This window comes from Argiope bruennichi, chromosome 10, assembly GCF_947563725.1.
Source record: "Argiope bruennichi chromosome 10, qqArgBrue1.1, whole genome shotgun sequence".
Taxonomy (NCBI): Eukaryota; Metazoa; Arthropoda; class Arachnida; order Araneae; family Araneidae; genus Argiope; species Argiope bruennichi.
Window position 1 is genome coordinate 126,235,748 of NC_079160.1, and position 19,582 is coordinate 126,255,329.

Consider the following 19,582-nt stretch of genomic DNA (forward strand, 5'->3'; position numbering starts at 1 on the left):
TTTTATTTTACCTTTTGCAGAATCTAAAATATTTTCATAAATTTATGTATTATATTTCATGAACAGTTAAAGAAATCGACAGTTGATCCACTTTTATGAAATGCCCTTATATACATAACAATAAACTTGAACTGTTAGCTCAAAAAAATTAAAGCAAAAGGATTAAAAAAAAATGTATAAATAAAAAATTTCACATGATTAGTGTCACACATCAGTAAATGTGTATCAATAAAGATATATGTATCTCAATAAAGATATATGTATCTCAATAAAGATATATGTATCTCAATAAAGATATATATTTTGTTCCGTTTCTTCTAAGCATGTGTGTATAATTTTTTTTGATAATTTTATTTTAATAAAAGTTTCTGAGTAAGTAATTAACTTTATATTCATTAGTTTGCTTTTAAATATTAATTCAAAAATATTTTTAAAATCTCAGGCACTTTTTGTATGAATTTATTTATTCAAGTGCAAAATTCGAATATCTTAGATGTCCACTATTTAATTGAGATTAATCTCAAATACGTTCGCTGTCACCGCAACTGAAAAATAAATTGTTGGTCTAGTGCCAACAATTTATTTTTCCCGCTTTATTTAATTTTCATGTTTTAAAATGGGTATCACTGGCTTATTACCGTTTGTGAAAAACTCTTGTCGAGCTGCCAATATTAAAGATTTTAAAGGTGCTACTGTTGCTATTGATGCTTACAGTTGGCTTCATAAAGGCGCATTTTCCTGTGCAGAAAAATTAGTGAAAGGAGAAAAAACTGATGGGTATTGTTATGAATTATCTTATATTTATAATTTCTTATATTACCATTTAAAGGAAAAAAAAAAAAAAAAAAGAAAGAAACGCCAGCTCATTAAAAATTTATTGCTATCTGTAAAATATCTTGCATTTGCAATCATGGTACGAATGTATTTTTTTTAAAAACTTAGTTTGATTGCCTGTTTGAAACTTGATTACAATTATATTTGGAATCAAATTATCAATTTCAAGTGGAAATGTTGTAAAATTGTATTTCATTATTTTCTCTTTTTTTTCCCTTTAATTTTTGTTTCAATTTCTTATGATGTCTTTTATTTTGTTTATTAGTTAAGTTAAAACATTTGCATTTATCAAATCAAATTCTGTTTTCTTCTTTTCGTTTAATTTCTTTTCTTCTAGTGCTTTAACTATTTAATCCATGTTTCAAATTGCAGGAAAACGCATCTGTTTCATTCAACGTCATTGTTTCTCACTGATATTTTAATTAGTATATATGTATATCAGAGTATTTTAAGAATCTTTTTAATATAAAATTATTTTACATTTATTGGTGTATTGTTAGATGAACATACTTACCATCTTAATGAAAATCTTTTGTATCAGTTTTTTTTACTAATTAATTTGAATTATAATTATTTACATTTTGTTTTCTTTTAGATATGTTTACTACTGTATCAAGCAGCTAAATCTACTTTTAGAAGCTGGTTTAAAACCATTTATGGTTTTTGATGGATGCAATTTGAGTTCAAAAGAAGTAACAGAAAAGAAACGCCGAGAGTATGTACAAAATTCAATTTAAATTTCATGAATTGGTATATTTCTTCATTAGCTCATATTATTTATTTCCTATCATAAAAATTGGCAAGCAGTGTCCTTTTCTGTTGATTCATTTTTAAACACTTTAAATTACACAATCATAAGGGATTGGCAAAAATGTAACTTTTTATAGCATAAGATGCTTGAATAGAATTTTTTCAATTACTAATTAATAAAAAAAACATATCTTTTTGTCTAGAAAACATGATGTTATTGCTATTATTTTGTTATTGTTGTGGATACTTATCTGATGATGTTTTTCCTTCTAAATTTTTCTTAATCTTATATTTTTTAATTTCACACAATTTTCAAATCTGATGCCATATATGAATCAATTAAAGTCACATCTTAAATGAACTGGGATAGGTTTGAATTTTGATTTATTGTCTTAAATTGAAAAAAAAAAAAGCTTCTAAATTTGAATTAAGCATTCTGTATTTTTTAAATTTTATCAAAGACTAGATAGCTCAAATTAAAAAAAATCTGAACTAGATTTAATTTTAACTAAACATCATTGATTAAGAAAAAGTAAAACCTTATTTCTAATTTTTACTGTTCATACAATATGATCACTTTGGTTTTGATGGGAAGAGAAAGTAGTTTGCTCTCTTAAAATTATCAGGCATTTCTTATTTGCAAAACAGTCTCAATTTTGGTCACTTTTTACACTGTATTAAAAAAAAAAAAGCATCTGAAATATGGATTCAAAATTTTTCTTACTATCTTTTTTTTTTTCTTTTTTTTTTTGCTCAACATTTAATAATCTTTATTAAAAAGGATTAACTTAGTTATAAAAATTTTAAAGTTAGTTTTTGAAAAATTCTTCCAATCTTTATTATGCATATTTAGATTTGGCCAGAGAGATGTTAATTATGCTCATTTTTCTTTGTATCATCTTAATTAGAATGTTTGCAAATGATCAATCTGAATTGTTTTATTTATATATTAGCAGAATCTGCATAGCATTATCTATGTTATGATGAATGTCAAAAAAAAAAAAAAAAATCAATATCTTAATAACGTAAAATAAAGCTATAAAACAAACAAACAAACAAAAAAAATATTGAATTTTTCATACTTATTTTTCTTTGGTGACCTCCAGATGATAAAAATCAAGAATAAATGTGTGATAATGAAAATTTTATATTAAAATGACAATTGCAAAAAGAAAAAAAGTGAAATATTTTTCGTAATTCTTGATTTCCTGAATTGGCAACTTCACCAAATCATTGAAGATGAAAATTTTTTCTGACTAAATAAGTTGCATATCAGAAGAAAATAAAAAAAAATCCACTAAAAGAAGCAATTTAACGCAATTCTTTTAAATGAGAGGTGTTAAGAGAGTTGTGTTAAATTAGAAGTGTTAAGATATTCACCTAAAAAAATTAGAAAAGAAGAATAATCAGAATTTGGATACAGGAATTTCAGTTTCAATTCTTAAAATTTTTTGAAAAAGTATTAAAAATATCCCGAAGTTCAGTAAACTATGTCATAGACACAAAACAAATTTCTTTGATTGACAGTTATTTGCTCTTTTTAACAGAGCAGAATGTTTTTCTTCCACACTTATTAGAAATGACTTACAGACAAATATATGTAAAAAGTCTTCCAAGGTAGTACAAATCATTAATTAAAAATTTCTCTGCAATAAGTTTTCAAATTCGAGTTCCAAGGTGACCTGAAGGAGTGGTTGGTGAAATGTTCAAGAGTGATATGCACATTAGCACATCTTTTTATAAGTATAGATGGAATTTTATCTAATATACCTTTTCAGTTATTATATATCTATTCAGTTATTCAAAATATTTTTTTAAACTCCTCTTTCACTAGAAATCGTGAAAAAACTCGTCAGCGAGGTAAAGAACTTCTTTGTGAAGGCAAAATAAAAGAAGCCCGAGAATGTTTCCAAAGATGTGTTGATGTCACCCCTGAAATGGCAAGGCAAGTTATTGAGGTAATTCTTAACTTCTTTTGATATTTTCATCATTAATTTATAGTGAATTATTTGAATAATATTATTTAAGATAATTTTTTTTTGACATTTGAGTTACAGAAGCATATTAATTTCATAAATGGGTCATTCTCCAAAAACAGGGCATTTTTAGATGTCAATTTAAAGAAAAAAAAATTCTTTTAAATATTTTTTTTAATATTTTTTAAATAATCCCTGCATGGTTCTTAATACATTCCAGCTTATGGCCGAGATCACTAACAAATATTTTTCATGGAAAAAATTATTTTTGTTTTCATTGCCCACGGAGTTGATGTATCAGGACATGGAGTTGACACACAATGGAATATTGTGGAAATATAGGTTTTAAATATGAAACTAAGCATCTTTAAACATCACTTTCAATGGAATCAAATGTCTTAACTAAAATTCACACTATAGAGTTTAATGAAAAAAATACTACAGTACAATTTAAACATAGAAAAGAAACTTTATTAGAAAATGGATACTTCAATATCGAAAAAAAGCACTTTTTAAAAACAATTTATTCTAAATTAGGAAAAGTTTTAAAATCCAAGTCATTAAACAGATATGTATGTCGACGGGTAAGCATAGGGTCATTAAGAACTTGTTTTATATCTCTAGAGTGAACCCAGGATAAGTCTCTGCAATATGGAAACGAAAAGGTATTGTCTGTATTTTAGTCATGAAGTCACCATAATACATTTTACCACCACCCTCTTGGCAGTCATTTTCTTCTAAAATCATTCCAACAAAGTGATGAGTTTTTTTCCGACCCATGAATTCTGCGACCACATATGTATTTATTAGGCTGTCTTCTGTCATAACTAATTTAATTGCATTACACTCCCCTGTTTTTTGCATTTTGCAAGGAATATCCTCACTCCATTCTTCATCTGTGTCAGAGTAGACATCACTGACTTTCAATTTTTTTGAAGAGGATTTCTTCTGATTAATGTTGGTGGAACATCCAGGTTGATGTGGAGATATTTGTATTGACAGGACCCCTTTATCATAACCGTGAGAACAAATATCAGTCGGTATACACTGAAAGCAGCTTAATCGTCTGAAATGCAGAACATTAGGCTTTGCTCTGGCCCACAAAACTTGGTGCACTTTCATTGTTCCTATGAATCTTTCTCCCTCTTCTTTTAGGTTTTCATGAAGTGTACTGAATTCATATTCTTTTATGGGTATTATTTCAATACTTTTAAGATTTTTCTGTAGTTCAGAAACAAATTGATTGAAGCATGAGATGTCTTTTCCCCTGGCCACTAGTGCATCAGCAGTACGCTTCAAAGTCCCCCCCGAGTCCATCTGGTGCACCTTTCCCATGCCCTACTTCACTGTAATTCCAGGTTATTTCCTTCACAGATAAGAGGACAGATGGTAAATGAGTGGCAATTAAGTAAAACATCTTTCGATTGCGATATTGTGTACTTGGTCCATCGCTGAGAAAATGAATAGTTTTTAAGTTAGGAACAAGGGTTTTAACAATTTTAAGTACTGGACTCAAGTGGGTACAGATAGCAATAGGATCATGTTTCAAGTTTTCTGATAAGGTACAGAATGACTTGGTAAGTATTGTAGTAGATGATTCATTTCTATAGTAAACTACAACTGTGTGGATGCTTACTTGTTGGCGTGAACCACCGAAATGAAATGCCTGGATTTCCCTTGAGTATTTACATTCATAATTTTCAGAGAAATCCATATGGATTAACACTTCCTGGGGTTTCAATTGATCTTTTATATTCTTCATTTCTCTCTGCTGGTGTAAAATATTAGCAATATGAAGCATGAACTTTGGCATTTCTGATTGCAGGGCATGAACCAGTTCTGCTGCAGAACAGTTAATCTGATCTTTAGAGTGTTTTTTAACAGTTTTAGGTATTCCTTTGGCTACAATATTCACTTTTTTCAAAACCCATTTCTCATACGATATTGTATCTTCTTCTGAATATTCCAAGAACTTAATCATCTTGATTTTACATTCATTGCAGTTCCTCTCTAAACATTTTTCAATATTGTCTTTAGTATTACAGCACAAACTTTTATAAAGTTCATCTGGGGATCTCTCAGAAATAATGTTCAGCTGCTTTAATGCAATCACCATCAGTTTCATGTTCTCATGAAGGCTGCATAAACATGAGTCTCGCTTACCGACTTTTTTCTGGACACACCAGAATGGACGAAGTTTGCAAAATGTACTGTAATGTATAGAGTATTGTGTAAACTTCCTGGAGAAATTCTTGTGAAGATTTTGTAAACTATCATTCAAGTAGCGTTCTTGTTTCTTCACTCCTTTTCTACTAATTGTATCTTTCTTACCAGGACATAATGTGCTGCAAGAATCATCTTCCAAAAAATTCTGAATATCTTGTTTAATCAGCTCTAATTTGACTTGACTTGTGGTTTTTTCTTTACCATCCGTACTTTTAAGATTTTTTAATTTAAATATTTTTTTTAATTCATTAAGGCACTTATATTTTTTCATAATTTTTCCAGCTACATAACAGAGAAAAGATTTTCTAGGTTCTTTCTTATTGCGTGTTTTTTGAAAATTATCAGTCATTTGGGAAATGATTGCTTCACTAAAAATCAGTTTCCTTTTTATAGGAGACGATACCTTCACACCTTTTACCAATTTCTTGACTTTTGTGCTTGGTGTATCATCTTTCCTTTCATTTTTCTTTCCCTTTTCCCTATAATATCTACTTTTATACTTGCTATATTTTGCTTTGTACGCTTTTAGTTCTTCCTCTAGTTTTTTTATTTTCCTGTAAGCGGCTGATCTGCTTCTTTTTACTTTTTTCCTACCGCTTTCTTTTCTAGATTTTCCAGAAGTGTAAGAATTAATAGGTGTTTCAGAACTTGCACACTGTGACTGTGCACTTGAGAAATTGTCTTGAGTTTCAGTAGATTCATTTAGGACTAATGGTAATTCAGGGCTAGAAGGAGGGCTGTCCACACTTAATATCACTAATTGTTCATTCTTTTTGGCTGCTCGGTATTTCCTTGAACATGCTTTCCAACTTTTTCGTTTAGCTCTTTGCTCTCAGACTGATGTCATTTCATGAATAGATTTTATTTTGCCGGCTTCTTTTCGAGCATGATACCGTTCACGTTCTTTTTTCTTTGCTTCTTCATATAACTTGGGGTCACTTTTAATACGTTCTCGTCTTTTTCTCTCGCATTCCCTTTTCTGTTTCTGCCTTGCTAATTTGTTCTTCTCGCATTCTTTCTTGGTTTTGGCCATATCTAAAATTTAAAAATAAAAAGTTTCTTTTATTATCATATTTGCTTAATGTAACTTTTTTTAAAAAATAAACTTATTATAACATTAACAACTATCTACTAGGTATACAACTTTAAAATCAAATAGGCCTATTACTAGTTACATCTCTATCCATTATCATTATCATAGTTATTTTTTTTTTAATTGGGTGAAAAATCATGCATTGTCATCAAATTTAGGCCTATCTCTATGTTTGGCACCTAGCATTTTTTTAAAAAGTTATGGTGAAACCACACCAATAAAATGGTAATCTATATTGTTTGCTTAAATATCGTATAATTATGGTTATATATTTATTATTGTAAAAGAAACTTAAATTCATAGTTAAGCCTAATTACTCCATGGACAAAGCATCAACTCCATGGGCAAAGTTGTCCACAGAGTGCCCATGGAGATGATGTCCATGGAGATGATGAAATTACATTTTCAGTGTAAGTTAAAGAACAGTTTTAATGATACAAAATAATTTTAAAGTTTTTTATGTCTTTTCATCAAGTACATTTAACATGCTTTAAAAAAACATACTACAATTCACATCTTATAGCTTTTATAGAAGTCATGGAGTTGATAACCAATAAACATACTCACCTAGAATTGAAACTTTCTTTTTTTCCTGTGTACAAACAAAGCTTAATTCAAATCTGCATTCAATTCAGAGGCATACAAAATGGCTGCCTCTCTTCAACAACACTTGAAAAAAATGAGTAGTGTTGCCACATGAAAGAAATTTTCTAAAAAATATCTCTGTCCATGGAGGTGATGCTTGAACCTGGTTGCAAACTTTAGATGAATAAAACTTTCTGAATATACCAGATTTATTATAATTTCAAAACACAGCAATATTTTTTAATGCATAATTGTTTAATTAAACTTAAATAAAATATAAAATTTCATGTAGTTTTAATAATATATCCACATATTTAAGTAAACTATGGGTTGGTTGCAGTCCATGGAGTTGATTTTTCTCACATATTTGGATTTTTATCTCGCAGAAAATTTTTTCAATAAATTTTTAATTTTAGGAAACTAATTAGTACCCATCTAAAATTATGTAGTACAATTTGTTCTGTGGATATTATATTAACAGTATAGTTAATATTCTTGAGTTTCAACAATGTGCCCGAATTTGGAGAATGACCCAAATATGTTTTTATATTGTTGAACTTATCCATGCAATGAACAACTACACTAGCTAATAGATATAAATTCAATCTTTTAGTACAGTGCTGTATTGGTAACTTGTCCAAAAAGTTAGTAATTTATTTGTAAATATATTCTTTTTTTCTTTTCATTACCTGTTTGAGGACTTAAAAATCCATCTCTTTGATAAAATTTTAGTGGTGAAATAGAACAGAGTTTTAGCTCGTTTTTTTCAGTCATAGGAAAAAGGATGATGTATTATGATATATATTTCATTAGTATATATTATGAATTTTTTAGAAGTATTCTTTAAGCTACATATGTATTTTTTTATAGACCAATAAATATTTATTTTTATTTATATACTTTTATGGAAGTCACTTACTAATATAATAGAACAGATCTGATGTAAAGATGATTGAATGTTGTTGATAAAGAAATACAATGCATGTATGCATATATGTTTTTGTCCTTCATTTTGAATTTTCTTTTTTAAAATTCATCACATTAGTTTTATCCTTTGTCTTTCAATCGTCTGTTATTATTTAATGTACTGTTAATTAATCATATTTGTGTATTTTCTGACTTCGTCCAAGTGTTTAAACTTTAGATAAATATTGCCTAAACAGGAGAAAAACAGTACAAGTCCAGATAGTGTCATTTTTTGTTTAACGGGCTGTTTCAATAAATACATGTTTAAACATTGGTATGGGTGCAATACAAACTGTCTTTATTATTGGTATGTTTTAAATTTGGATGAATGGAAAAGTACCTGACCAGTCTTAAAAATTGAAAATTTTGAGTTGAGAATTTTAGGTTATTATTTTAATTCCCACTGATTTGTTTGCAATCTACTTTTTATGCTATATTTTTTTTAACAAATTAGGACATTGCTAAGCTTTACTATTTTGCTTTCTGAATGCTCAAACCAATGTAATGTGAATGTATAAACCAATATAATAACTTGTATGAATGTTCAAGTCATCTACCTTTTCTAAATTTGTATTTATTCCTAATTACAATTAAGATTATGCATTTTGGGTTTCTCATAGGCATGCAAAAAGAAATGCATTGATTGTATAGTAGCACCATATGAAGCAGATGCCCAGCTAGCATATTTAGATAAAATAGGAATGGTTCAGTTAATCATCACTGAAGATTCAGATTTAATACTGTTTGGGTGCAACAAAGTAAGTTGTTTATTTTATGTAATAGTTAATAACAGTAGCTTTCTTGCATATGCATACATGCCCCTCTTCTGACCCCCCCCCCTTTTTTTAAACTACAATCTGTATATCCCCCCAATGCTAGAAATTTTATCCAGGCAATACTAAGAGTGAAATTACTATTAAATTCATTGTATTGTCTATCAGGTTAATTGTATTATTTATTTCATAATATTAATGAATCTTAATTTAGTTTTTGAACTTTACTTTTTATATGCTGAAAATATTAATTGCTATAAATAACAAAGAAATAAATTGAAAGATGCAAGTGGAAAAAACGATATACAAAAATGTATTACTATTTAAATTAAATATATAAACAAAATTAAAATATTTTGAACTTTTGCATCTAATGAAGTGAATGATTTTAGTCATTAAAAGAACATTAAACAGAATGACTTTCTAAAAAAATGCAAGATTTAACTGATATTGTTAATAATTTTGTTCTTTTCCACTGTCCTTAAAAATTTCTTGATTTTTTTTTTTTTTTTCTGAATTCAAATCTTGGAAAAAATTACTTGATTTTTTAAAAAAATTTGATCCTTGAAGAATAGACAGAATATTTGTCTATTATTATTTTTTTTTGAAAGGGAAAAGAAAAATAATATTCAACTTTGTTTTGCCTTGTGAATTTCTTGATTAAAAATATTGAAGTTAAAAACTTTAAAAGCGAAAAATATGTTGCAAAATATGTTGTTTAAACTTCATTAAAAATGCTGTAAGTAAAAAATTTTCAGATGACAAAAAAAAAAAAAAAAAAAAAAAAATCATTTTCTAAGTTTGTTGAAAATATAGATTGACATAAATTACAATCTCAAAATGATGAAAAAAAAGTAAAGAAAAGGAAGCACATTGTCAAATGGATTAATGTTTTTAAAAAAGGTGGTGAAAATTAGAGATGATTTCTACAATGCAGAAATCTATATGCAAAAAATAAGTTGAAAAAGCAGCAAAGAAGAGAGATTTAGAATCAATAATTTTAGGAACTGAAGCTTTAGCTGAGTAACATATAAATAAAAAATATTTTACTATTGCAGTTCATTATTTAAATCGGAATAAAGGTTTATTTGCATCTGTCTCTAGCATTAATCCCCTTTATTCTACCAAACGTTGATCAAAATATGGTTAAAGATTTTTGTGGGATTAAATATTTTTTAATTTGTTTCAGCTAAAGTGTGAATTCTTTTGAGAAGTGAGTAGTCAGTATAATGTGTAAGAGATTATTATCTAGAGTAATTAATTGCATTAAAATCTGAAAATCCACTTAGAGCTTCAAGTTTTGGCTTAATAATTGTATTAGCATAAAAGTGTTTTTTAGTTTTCCTCACTTAAGCTTTTGAAATAATATGCAAGAAATCAATCATAAATATATCTGAAAAAAGGAAAAGAAATACATTGTGTTTTAAATTAATAAAAAATGTATTTATTGCTGGACACTTTCAATTATAAGGTTGAAGAACAATTTATATCAAAATTTAAATATTTTAATATATTGTGACAAGTTTTTGTAAGTAAAAATCTTAGCAAGATTTTTGAAAATGTGGGGAAAACACAAGTGTTTTAAGAACCTTTACATTCTGTTCATGTAAACATTCATTTAACCTGGATAACATCTTTGTTTCACTTTGTCCAAGTTAACTTGTGACACTTCCAAGATAACAAAGGATAGGAAAAAAAATCATGTTTCTGTCCTAAGACAGCCCCTTTCAGTCTTTCCATTATTGAAGAGTAGAATGCTAGGGATGAGAAACAAAGAGTTTTTTACTCCATTTAATTTTGCTCATCACATGCAAGTACATAATTGCAAGATTTAAGTGTTGATTTAAAAAAAAAAAAATTGGGAAATGCTGGGGAATTTCAAAATTTTCATAAAACAGGGAAAATACAAGAGATTTTAATTTCTTAGTTACTTTTTCCTCTTCATAAAAAATGCCGATCTCTAAAGATTGCAAGAATAAAAAATCATAGTCATAGCTCCTAAAATAAAAAAATACCATTCGCGATTGCATAATGTGGAAACTCGACCCTTTTTTCCTGTATAAATCATTCCAGTTTCAATTTGCGAGACGATTGTTCCAATAAGATTTCCGAATTGCCGCTAATGAGCGTGTGTGAGACTTCTGTAATTGTGTGAAATAATAGAATGCATTTTTCTGATGGGATTAGTTTCAATGTTGATTGCATTTTTTACCTCTAGGGTTTACAGTTCTCTAATGTAATATTCAATGAGTAACTCGTCTCATTTTTATGCTGTTGACAACCTTGGCTAGTGTGCAACAGTTAGCAGATTACTATCAATGTTTTCTTGAACTGTACTGCCAATTGCATCTCTCTATATGAGATATTAAAATTTATCTTCATCATCGATGCAAACATCCTCATGAATTCAGCCAAATTGACTCCAAAAACATAGTTAATCTTATTTTCCTGCTGCATTGAATCAATTTTATTTTGGAAAGTTTCAGTATTGTTTTATCGGCATTCACTGATGTTGATATTTCACATACAGAAAAAGAACATTTGAAATAAACTTTTGCTTGAAGCGGGAAATATCTGATTTTACCGGATATTCTTCAGTTTGTTTATATTCCATGTTATGATTGTCAGAATTGGCACCTATTAATGGACTACATATATTATCATTCAATTTTACCAAATTAGTAGAAATTTCTTTTAAATATGAAAGTTTTGTTTCAGTATCTTCTCTATTTATTTCATTCTTATTTAAAGTTATTAATTCTTTATAATGCTTTGTAAAATTTGTTCTGACTGAACTTTCATTCTTAATTAAAATTCAATAACTTCAGAATAAACAAAATATCAATAATTGAGCTTCTTACTGCAAATTCTTAGTCATGTCTCTGGACACCATGATATGATTTGCTTTTAAAAATTATAACCACTACCTTAAACTACAAAATAATTCAGTTCAAATCAAAATTTAAAAAAACATCACATCAAGATTTTTTTTAGTCAACTGAATTTTCTTTAAAAATAATTTTTGGTGTAAAATTAAAATAAATAAATGAAAGAAAAATTGCAGAAGTTCTGGTGCATCCACTCTCTTACTTTGTATCATATACTGAGACAACCTTTGGAGTTGATATATTATTTTGCTTTTTCTAGAAAGATCTCAGAATGGTACGCTTTATCACCCACCATTGTACACACTGAGACAATTTTTTTTAAAGGGACTATTTAAGCTTTTCTTCTCTTTTTTTTAAACGAAGCTGTTTTTTTATTTTGTTTTAAGGAACTTAGCTTGTGTTGGTTTCCATTTTATAGTATTTCTTCATATTTAATTGGAACCATTTTACTTTTTAAGAATCTATAGGCATAGAGTTTTAAAAATATACTTTTCTCTTATAGATAGTTGATTTCTCAATTTTTGGTCCCTTTACCTGGTAACATGCCCATGGTACTTACTTGCCTTTTCAAGTAATGAGTCAATATTAATTTTTAAAAATTCTATAACTATATGAAACCTATTCATTAAAACGATGAAAATAAATGCTTGAAAATTAAAATTTTATTATTTAATATTTTTTTTAAAAAAATCAGCATTTTTCTTTATTTTGTTTCCAAAAAATTGTTAAACTTCATTTTAAACATTAAAATTCCTTGTTTAATCTAATTTTTGATGTAAGTATTATAGGCTTGCTTTCCTTAAGAAGTTGATGCCCTTTATATGATAAATCAATGCACAGATAGTTTTTAAATTTTAATTTTCCCTTTTTAAAATTTGCAAAAATATAATACATATTTGTTAAAATATATATTTTGATATTGAATAGATATAATATTTTTTCATAAAACATTTCCATTTTAACTTTATATTTGTCTTAAATAATGAATATCTTATCTTTTTGATAAATTGTATTGTATGGAAAGTTCTGTTTTCATTCATTAAATAGAATGAATTTTTATTATTTACGTTATTCCATTACATAGTCATAAAATTATAAAAGAAAAAAGGCAAACATAAAAGATTTTATGTGAAATGATAAATGCAATGTTTCAATACATATATTATTTAATTTTTATCAAATATATTCCAAGGTGAGTAAGCTACAGACTATTGACAATTGTTTTTTTTCTGTTTCTGTTCAGGAACAAAAGAAGATTATGCTGTTTGAAATTAAACACAATTTATTATATATTGAGAATTTTATTACATATATTTGTTTTCAGAATGTTAAGATCTTTTAGAGTCTGTTCACTTATTGTAATGATGCACTTATTAGCTTGGTCTATATTGTCAGCTTGGACTGGCAATCCATACAGGCTAGTGAATTCACAAATTTGCAACTTATTGAAAACTAAATGCATTAATCTTTTCATATGTTTCAAAGGTCAAAATATTGTATATAAAATTGAAAATAATATATTTTTTGAAATGTTTACTCATGTTTGCTTAATTTTTACTTACAGATATTTTTCAAAATGGATAGTTGTGGTGGAGGTCTTTTGTATGAAAAAGAAAATCTTCCTAAATCCTTTGGTTCCAAGGCTTCAAAATTTAGTTTTGAGAAATTTCGATATATGTGCATTTTATCTGGTTGTGATTATCTGCCCTCTTTGCCTGGTATTGGATTAGCAAAAGCTTGTAAATTTTTTACTGTGACTAATAATATGGATCTAGCAAATGTAAGTATCTAAATTTATTTATTTGTTTATTAAATGTTTGTTGAAAATATTTTGGTACTGGTTCCTTTACTCTGCTAAAAACAAATAAGTTGTAATGTGGTTACTTCTTTCAAAAGAGGATTAATATTAAAAGTAACTCCATTCTGCTCTTCAATAAATGCAGGGAAACTTTTAGGAATCTGGTGGTGAAAATATCTTCCATAAACTCTGAATCATCTGTTGACTGTCATTATAATAAATTACTTTTAAAAAATTGTGCTTGGCTAATTAGAAAACAATGGTAGATTCTTTATCATCTAAGTTAATATTTTCAAATCTCTTTCAACTCTTAAACAAAAACAGTGAAATATTAATACAACCATAAATAATGACTGTATTTTGACATAATATATTTTAAAATTTTCTAAGCAAATGCCATAAGATTTTATTAGTTGGTAAGAAGAAAAAAAAAAAAAAATTATGGTTCATAATTATTCTTTTTTTTATTAAATATAGAGAATAACAATTTATGATGAAAATTAAGAATTTATTATTTGATTTTCCAATTATAATGGGAAAATTATCTGTTTTTCTTAAGATTGGAATTAAGATTGTATCTGTTGCTGTTTTGTTATTGGGGAGGGATATATTTTTCAGTTATTCTTTTTCCGTGACATTCCTGAATTGAAGCTAATATATATGTGCAAGACTTCTGTAATTTGCCTGAAAGAATAAAATACATTTCTCTGACAGGCTAAGTAACATTCAGCTAACCATATTGAATGGTTTATTTATTATTTTAGAAACTGTGAGCTTATTCAAAGTAGTTTAGAGAATTTTTTTTAAGTAATGAGCTGCTCAAAATCTGTATGTAAGGCTTGTTGAATGGATAATAAAGAAAAATCAGAATTCCACAAAATCAATCTGTTGTGTACTGCCCTCAAAGTAATTTGAGAAAACAGGCATTATCTAATCATGTTAAAAGAGGAAAACATATAAGTATGCATGCCATTTCAAAAGAATTATTGATGCTGGACTTAGTGTCTAAAAGGAATAACGCATCAAATCTGAAAACGTCAGACTTAATGTCCAAAAATAAACCGATTTCGATATTTTTAGATCAAGAAAAATGGCTTAAAGCTGAATTTTGATAGGCATTAAAACTTGGTACATCGCATTGAGCCTTTGATGCATTCAATGATATATCGGAAATATTTATGAATGTTCGCTGAAAGTGAAATAATTAAAAAAAAAAAAAAAATGTACATTAAGCCTGTACAAAAATGTTGCATCTTATTTGTTATGGATTAGGTCCATTAGCTCCATGAAACTGATGGCTGAAAAATCTGCAGAAGTTGTTACCCAAATACATGACTTGACAAAAGTGAATAAATGAAAAGAAATCTTATTTTGTAATGGTTTTTTTGTTAAGTAATCTTTAAATGATTTGTGTCATGTTAACGAAAATGTTTTATTTCACCTGAGTCCTTAATTTTGTGAGACTTATTAAAGAGCATGAGAATTAATATATTCCTCTGTCTCTTAATATTTAAATTTTTGTCTTTACTAAATTCTAGATAATAAATAAAGAGAATTTTTTTAATGTAAATATCATAATCCTTTTAATATGCTATTTTTTCAAAATAATATTAAATTGGCGCTTGCTTTCCTTGCTTTTTCCACTCCTTATAATCACATTGCATTATAACTAGCACCTGAGTGTTATTTTTGCATTTCCACGTATCTTGGATTTATGTATATGAAAAAAATGGGGAAAATATTTAGAGGTTGTTTTTCTGATTTGAGTGGCAATCTTCCAAAGGCATATAGTTTTAAAGAAAAAGAAAATTTCACTCTTTTGCAACTAAAACTAAGTGAGTGATGAAAATTTGAATATTATAATCTTATAAAGATGCATGGTGTTAGACTACTTCATTGATACTCTGATATCCTGCCAATCAGCACACAGGGTTTACCAAAGTCATTTCCAGTTAACATTTCCTAAATAATTTATATATATATATATATATATTTATTCTTTGAAAACTAAGCAAACCGGTTTCGAAAATAATGTTTTCTTTTTTTACATCAGTAGCTGAGTTTATTGATTTAAATTATGTTTACTTTTTTACTTTGTTTTTGTGCATTAATTAAAAGTGAGTATTTTTTTTTAAGTAAACATTTTATTTCTTTTCTTTACCTCAAAACATCTTTTAATTTTACATTACATGTTCAAATACTTTTATCATTATCTCATACAGATAAAAAAAAAACCTTTTTATAATAAAAGCAGATTATAAAAGTGACCCATGTCTTTTTTTTTCTTGAATATTCTGAATAGTATTTATTTTTGCATAAAAAATGAAAAAGATATTAATTAAAACTTAAATTATTTTGAAATAATTTAGAAGAAAAAAAGAGAAAAAAAAAACTCTAGCTCAGAATCGAACCCAGGTTTCCTGAATGCTATACCAGTGCCCTAACCACTACACTACTCGAGCGCTCGTTCGGGTAACCCATTATTAGTATATAAGCTAATTTTTGAAAGTTTTAAAGTTGACTATTGGGTCTTAATATTTTCATTAATAAACATTCTAAATGTATACTATCATTATACAAAATCTCATTCCGAACTCAATTTTAAACCTCATGCCTTATCCTTGTTAATATCAGTTTTAAATATTTCGCTTCTGGTTTATAGTGTTGGCGGTAACTTTGCTTCTAACTACCACAGAAACAAAATTAAATCATTTTTGGAATCTTAAACATGTTGATTTAATACAAAATAATAAGGAAATTCAAAATTTTTACGAAAACGGTGATTTTCGGGTATGTGCATATCGCAAGTTATTAATAAAGTTAACATTCAGACAAAATTTTTATCTGTAAAGATAGCATTTCTTTTTTTAATAGTTTATCTTTAGAATATACACTAGTTTCTTATTAGATCTTAATTGCATTAAAACGTTTTAGTTTCACGATTTCATTCACAATGATGATTTAATATCTTTTACGGTATAATACGATTCAAATATTTATGGTAAAAAAAACATATTGGAAATAATAAGGAACTTTATTTGCACTAAAATAAATACACAATTATTAATCGGTCAATAATATTTTTTTACCAATACCAATTACCAATAGTGATTTTATGTAAACACTTGTATTGGCGAGAAAAAATCACGTCAAGCTTGCAGCCAAGCACTTGCAACACATTCGAGATTAAAATAAAGCAAGTAACAAAATATAATGCAGTTACATCAGTTTAATTGAAGCTTAATAACAAATTAAATAAATTTAATGCAATAACTAAACCAAACTATGAAATATTATTCAGTTTTAACACCAAAATCACTGAGTGATGGAGGTTACGAAATTTTAAATTCGCTTAAAATAGATATAAACAGAATATGTTTATTGTACATACCTGTGAAATGATACAGAACTATCTTTAGAAGCTTTTTCTTTGCATCCAATTGCACAGCAATAGTTAACCATGTCTTAAATAAGTTTTACAATCCAACAGTTAAAAGCGAGAAAAAATCTGCCATTGAAATATAAGGGGGAACGGAGAATACGGTTACAGTGTACACAAATTCTGTCCCAAAGTCACGTGATTTTATCTTGTCCTACACCAAAGTAGGGTTGCACTCCCTCTATTAGTATCTCAGCTCTATGGGGTAACCAATGTTAGAGAATATGTCTTTTGCATGTCTATTTTTTTTTTTTTTTTTTTTTAATGTAGAACAATTTATCATAATCTGATAGTTAAAGGAACAGTTATTTTTATGTTTGTTTATATATTCATTGCATTTATAAATCTGATAAATATAAAATACAACATTTTGTTTTGTGTATTTGCATTTATGTAATGATAGATATATTTAAGTGTTTAAATGTCTTGTTTTTTCTAGGTTCTACCTAAGATGCCTTGCTACTTAAAAATGCCCAAATTAACTGTTCCTGATGAATATATTGAATCTTTTATTAAAGCAAATAATACTTTTTTATATCAGCTCGTGTTCTGTCCTCAAAGGAAAACTTTAGTGCCTCTCAACCCATATCCTGATGATATTAAGCCAGAAGATGTAGAATATGCTGGAAAGTATCCTTTAAATTTCAATTGTTAATAATTAACTGAAATCTTAAAATTAGATATTTTCAGTTTCATGTCTGTTTTTAATTAATTTATTTTAGTCTTTGTCAGTTTCAATATTTTTCCTTCATTAAGATAGTATTTACTATTTGTAAATTAATCTTTTAAAAATCTATTTTAATTATGTCAGGTATGTTCTAATCTTCTTAGTTGATGACTATCAATAATTTTGTCATAAAAGAAGAGGGGGAGGAATTAAGTCTCAAAAAAGAATAAAACTTCATGCTCCATTGATTTTTCTAATTTGATTTTTATTCAGCTTTTTTATAAAAGATAATTTGAGTATAAATTAAGAAGACTATAGTATTTAAATAGGATTACTTTGACACTATTGTTTTATATACTCTGCTTTTTTATTGTTGTCAGTCCCTTGTTATCTAGTTTAAACTGAGCCAAGTATATCAAATCTTTCTCCCTGAAACAATCCAGCCCATTGTGTTCTGGGCTCACATTATTTTGCATGGAATGATTTGACATGTTTGACCATCTTTAATTTAAACAACAAGAAAACATTGGCAACAAGCAGGGAAACTTTGTTTTCATGCATAATCATGAGTGATCTAATAAGGTCTCTAATTGCCTGAAAACGATCTGTTTGTTTCGTAACATTTTGGATGTTAAATGCTGTACTAGAATGTTTTACTACTGCTCTACTATTCAAAGCTTTTGAGGACATGCAAAGCTATAATTCTTTGAATTTCTGAATTTACAAAATATATTGTGCTGATATATTTTAATAATTTTATATATGTAAAGATTATTTTTAGTACTTAACATGTTTTCAGATATTTACCTGATAATCTAGCATGCCAGCTCGCAATAGGTAATATAAATGTTAAGACAATGGAAAATTTTGATTCTTCCACATTCAACAGTTCACCCGATATCAGTGAAGACAAGAGTATGATTTGGGGATCTGAGCCTTCAAGCAACAAACCCGCCAATAAAATTGTACTCTCTGCTTTCAAATTCAGTACTTCAAATGAACGGAAAAAGAAAATTTCTTCTCAAAAGCGTCCATTTGCTCAGACAAGTAATAGTTCTATTTTCCTGTTTTTATTGTATTATTTTGAAAAGGTAGCAGTCTTTAAATATGAGTAATATAAGTGCAAAACTTTTAATTTTTATGTTTAAAGTTACAAAAAGTAAAATACTATAAAAAGTTTCAAAATGAACATTTAATTTGTATATTTGTATGCAAATATTCTATTTAAAGCAAAAATATTTGCTTTAAATAAAAATTTTAATTGAATTATAGTTTTTTTATTTAAGTTATTTTTCATGTTAATTGCTTAATATTTAATTATTTATTTCATTTTAATTATCTTTAAATAGAACATAACTGTGTGTTTAATGTCTGAAGAATCACTAATTTTCAAAATATCTTGAATGTGCAATCAGAATTTCTTAACATAAATGGATTTTAAAAATTATTATAATTTACCGTCATCAGAGGTTAATAATCAAGACTTTTTGTAAAGCATTTTTAAATCAAAACCATTGTTTTAATTTGTGCATTTATATATATATTATTTCAACTGCCTTATTTGAAATTTTTTTTAAAGAATTGCAT

General features: G+C 27.2%; 1 protein-coding gene across 2 annotated transcripts in view; it reads left to right on the forward strand.

Moving 5' to 3' along the window:
* The first annotated feature begins 551 nt into the window (after positions 1-551).
* Positions 552-19,582, forward strand: part of LOC129989316 (exonuclease 1-like) — a 38,785-nt gene continuing 19,754 nt past the window's right edge. For both annotated transcript variants that reach the window (XM_056097767.1, XM_056097768.1), the window contains exons 1-7: positions 552-777; positions 1,430-1,549; positions 3,419-3,542; positions 9,051-9,188; positions 13,656-13,871; positions 17,768-17,958; positions 18,795-19,042. In XM_056097767.1, the coding sequence (XP_055953742.1) occupies positions 617-777; positions 1,430-1,549; positions 3,419-3,542; positions 9,051-9,188; positions 13,656-13,871; positions 17,768-17,958; positions 18,795-19,042 (1,198 nt within the window). In that variant the 5' untranslated portion in view covers positions 552-616. The remainder of the gene's footprint in view (positions 778-1,429; positions 1,550-3,418; positions 3,543-9,050; positions 9,189-13,655; positions 13,872-17,767; positions 17,959-18,794; positions 19,043-19,582) is intronic.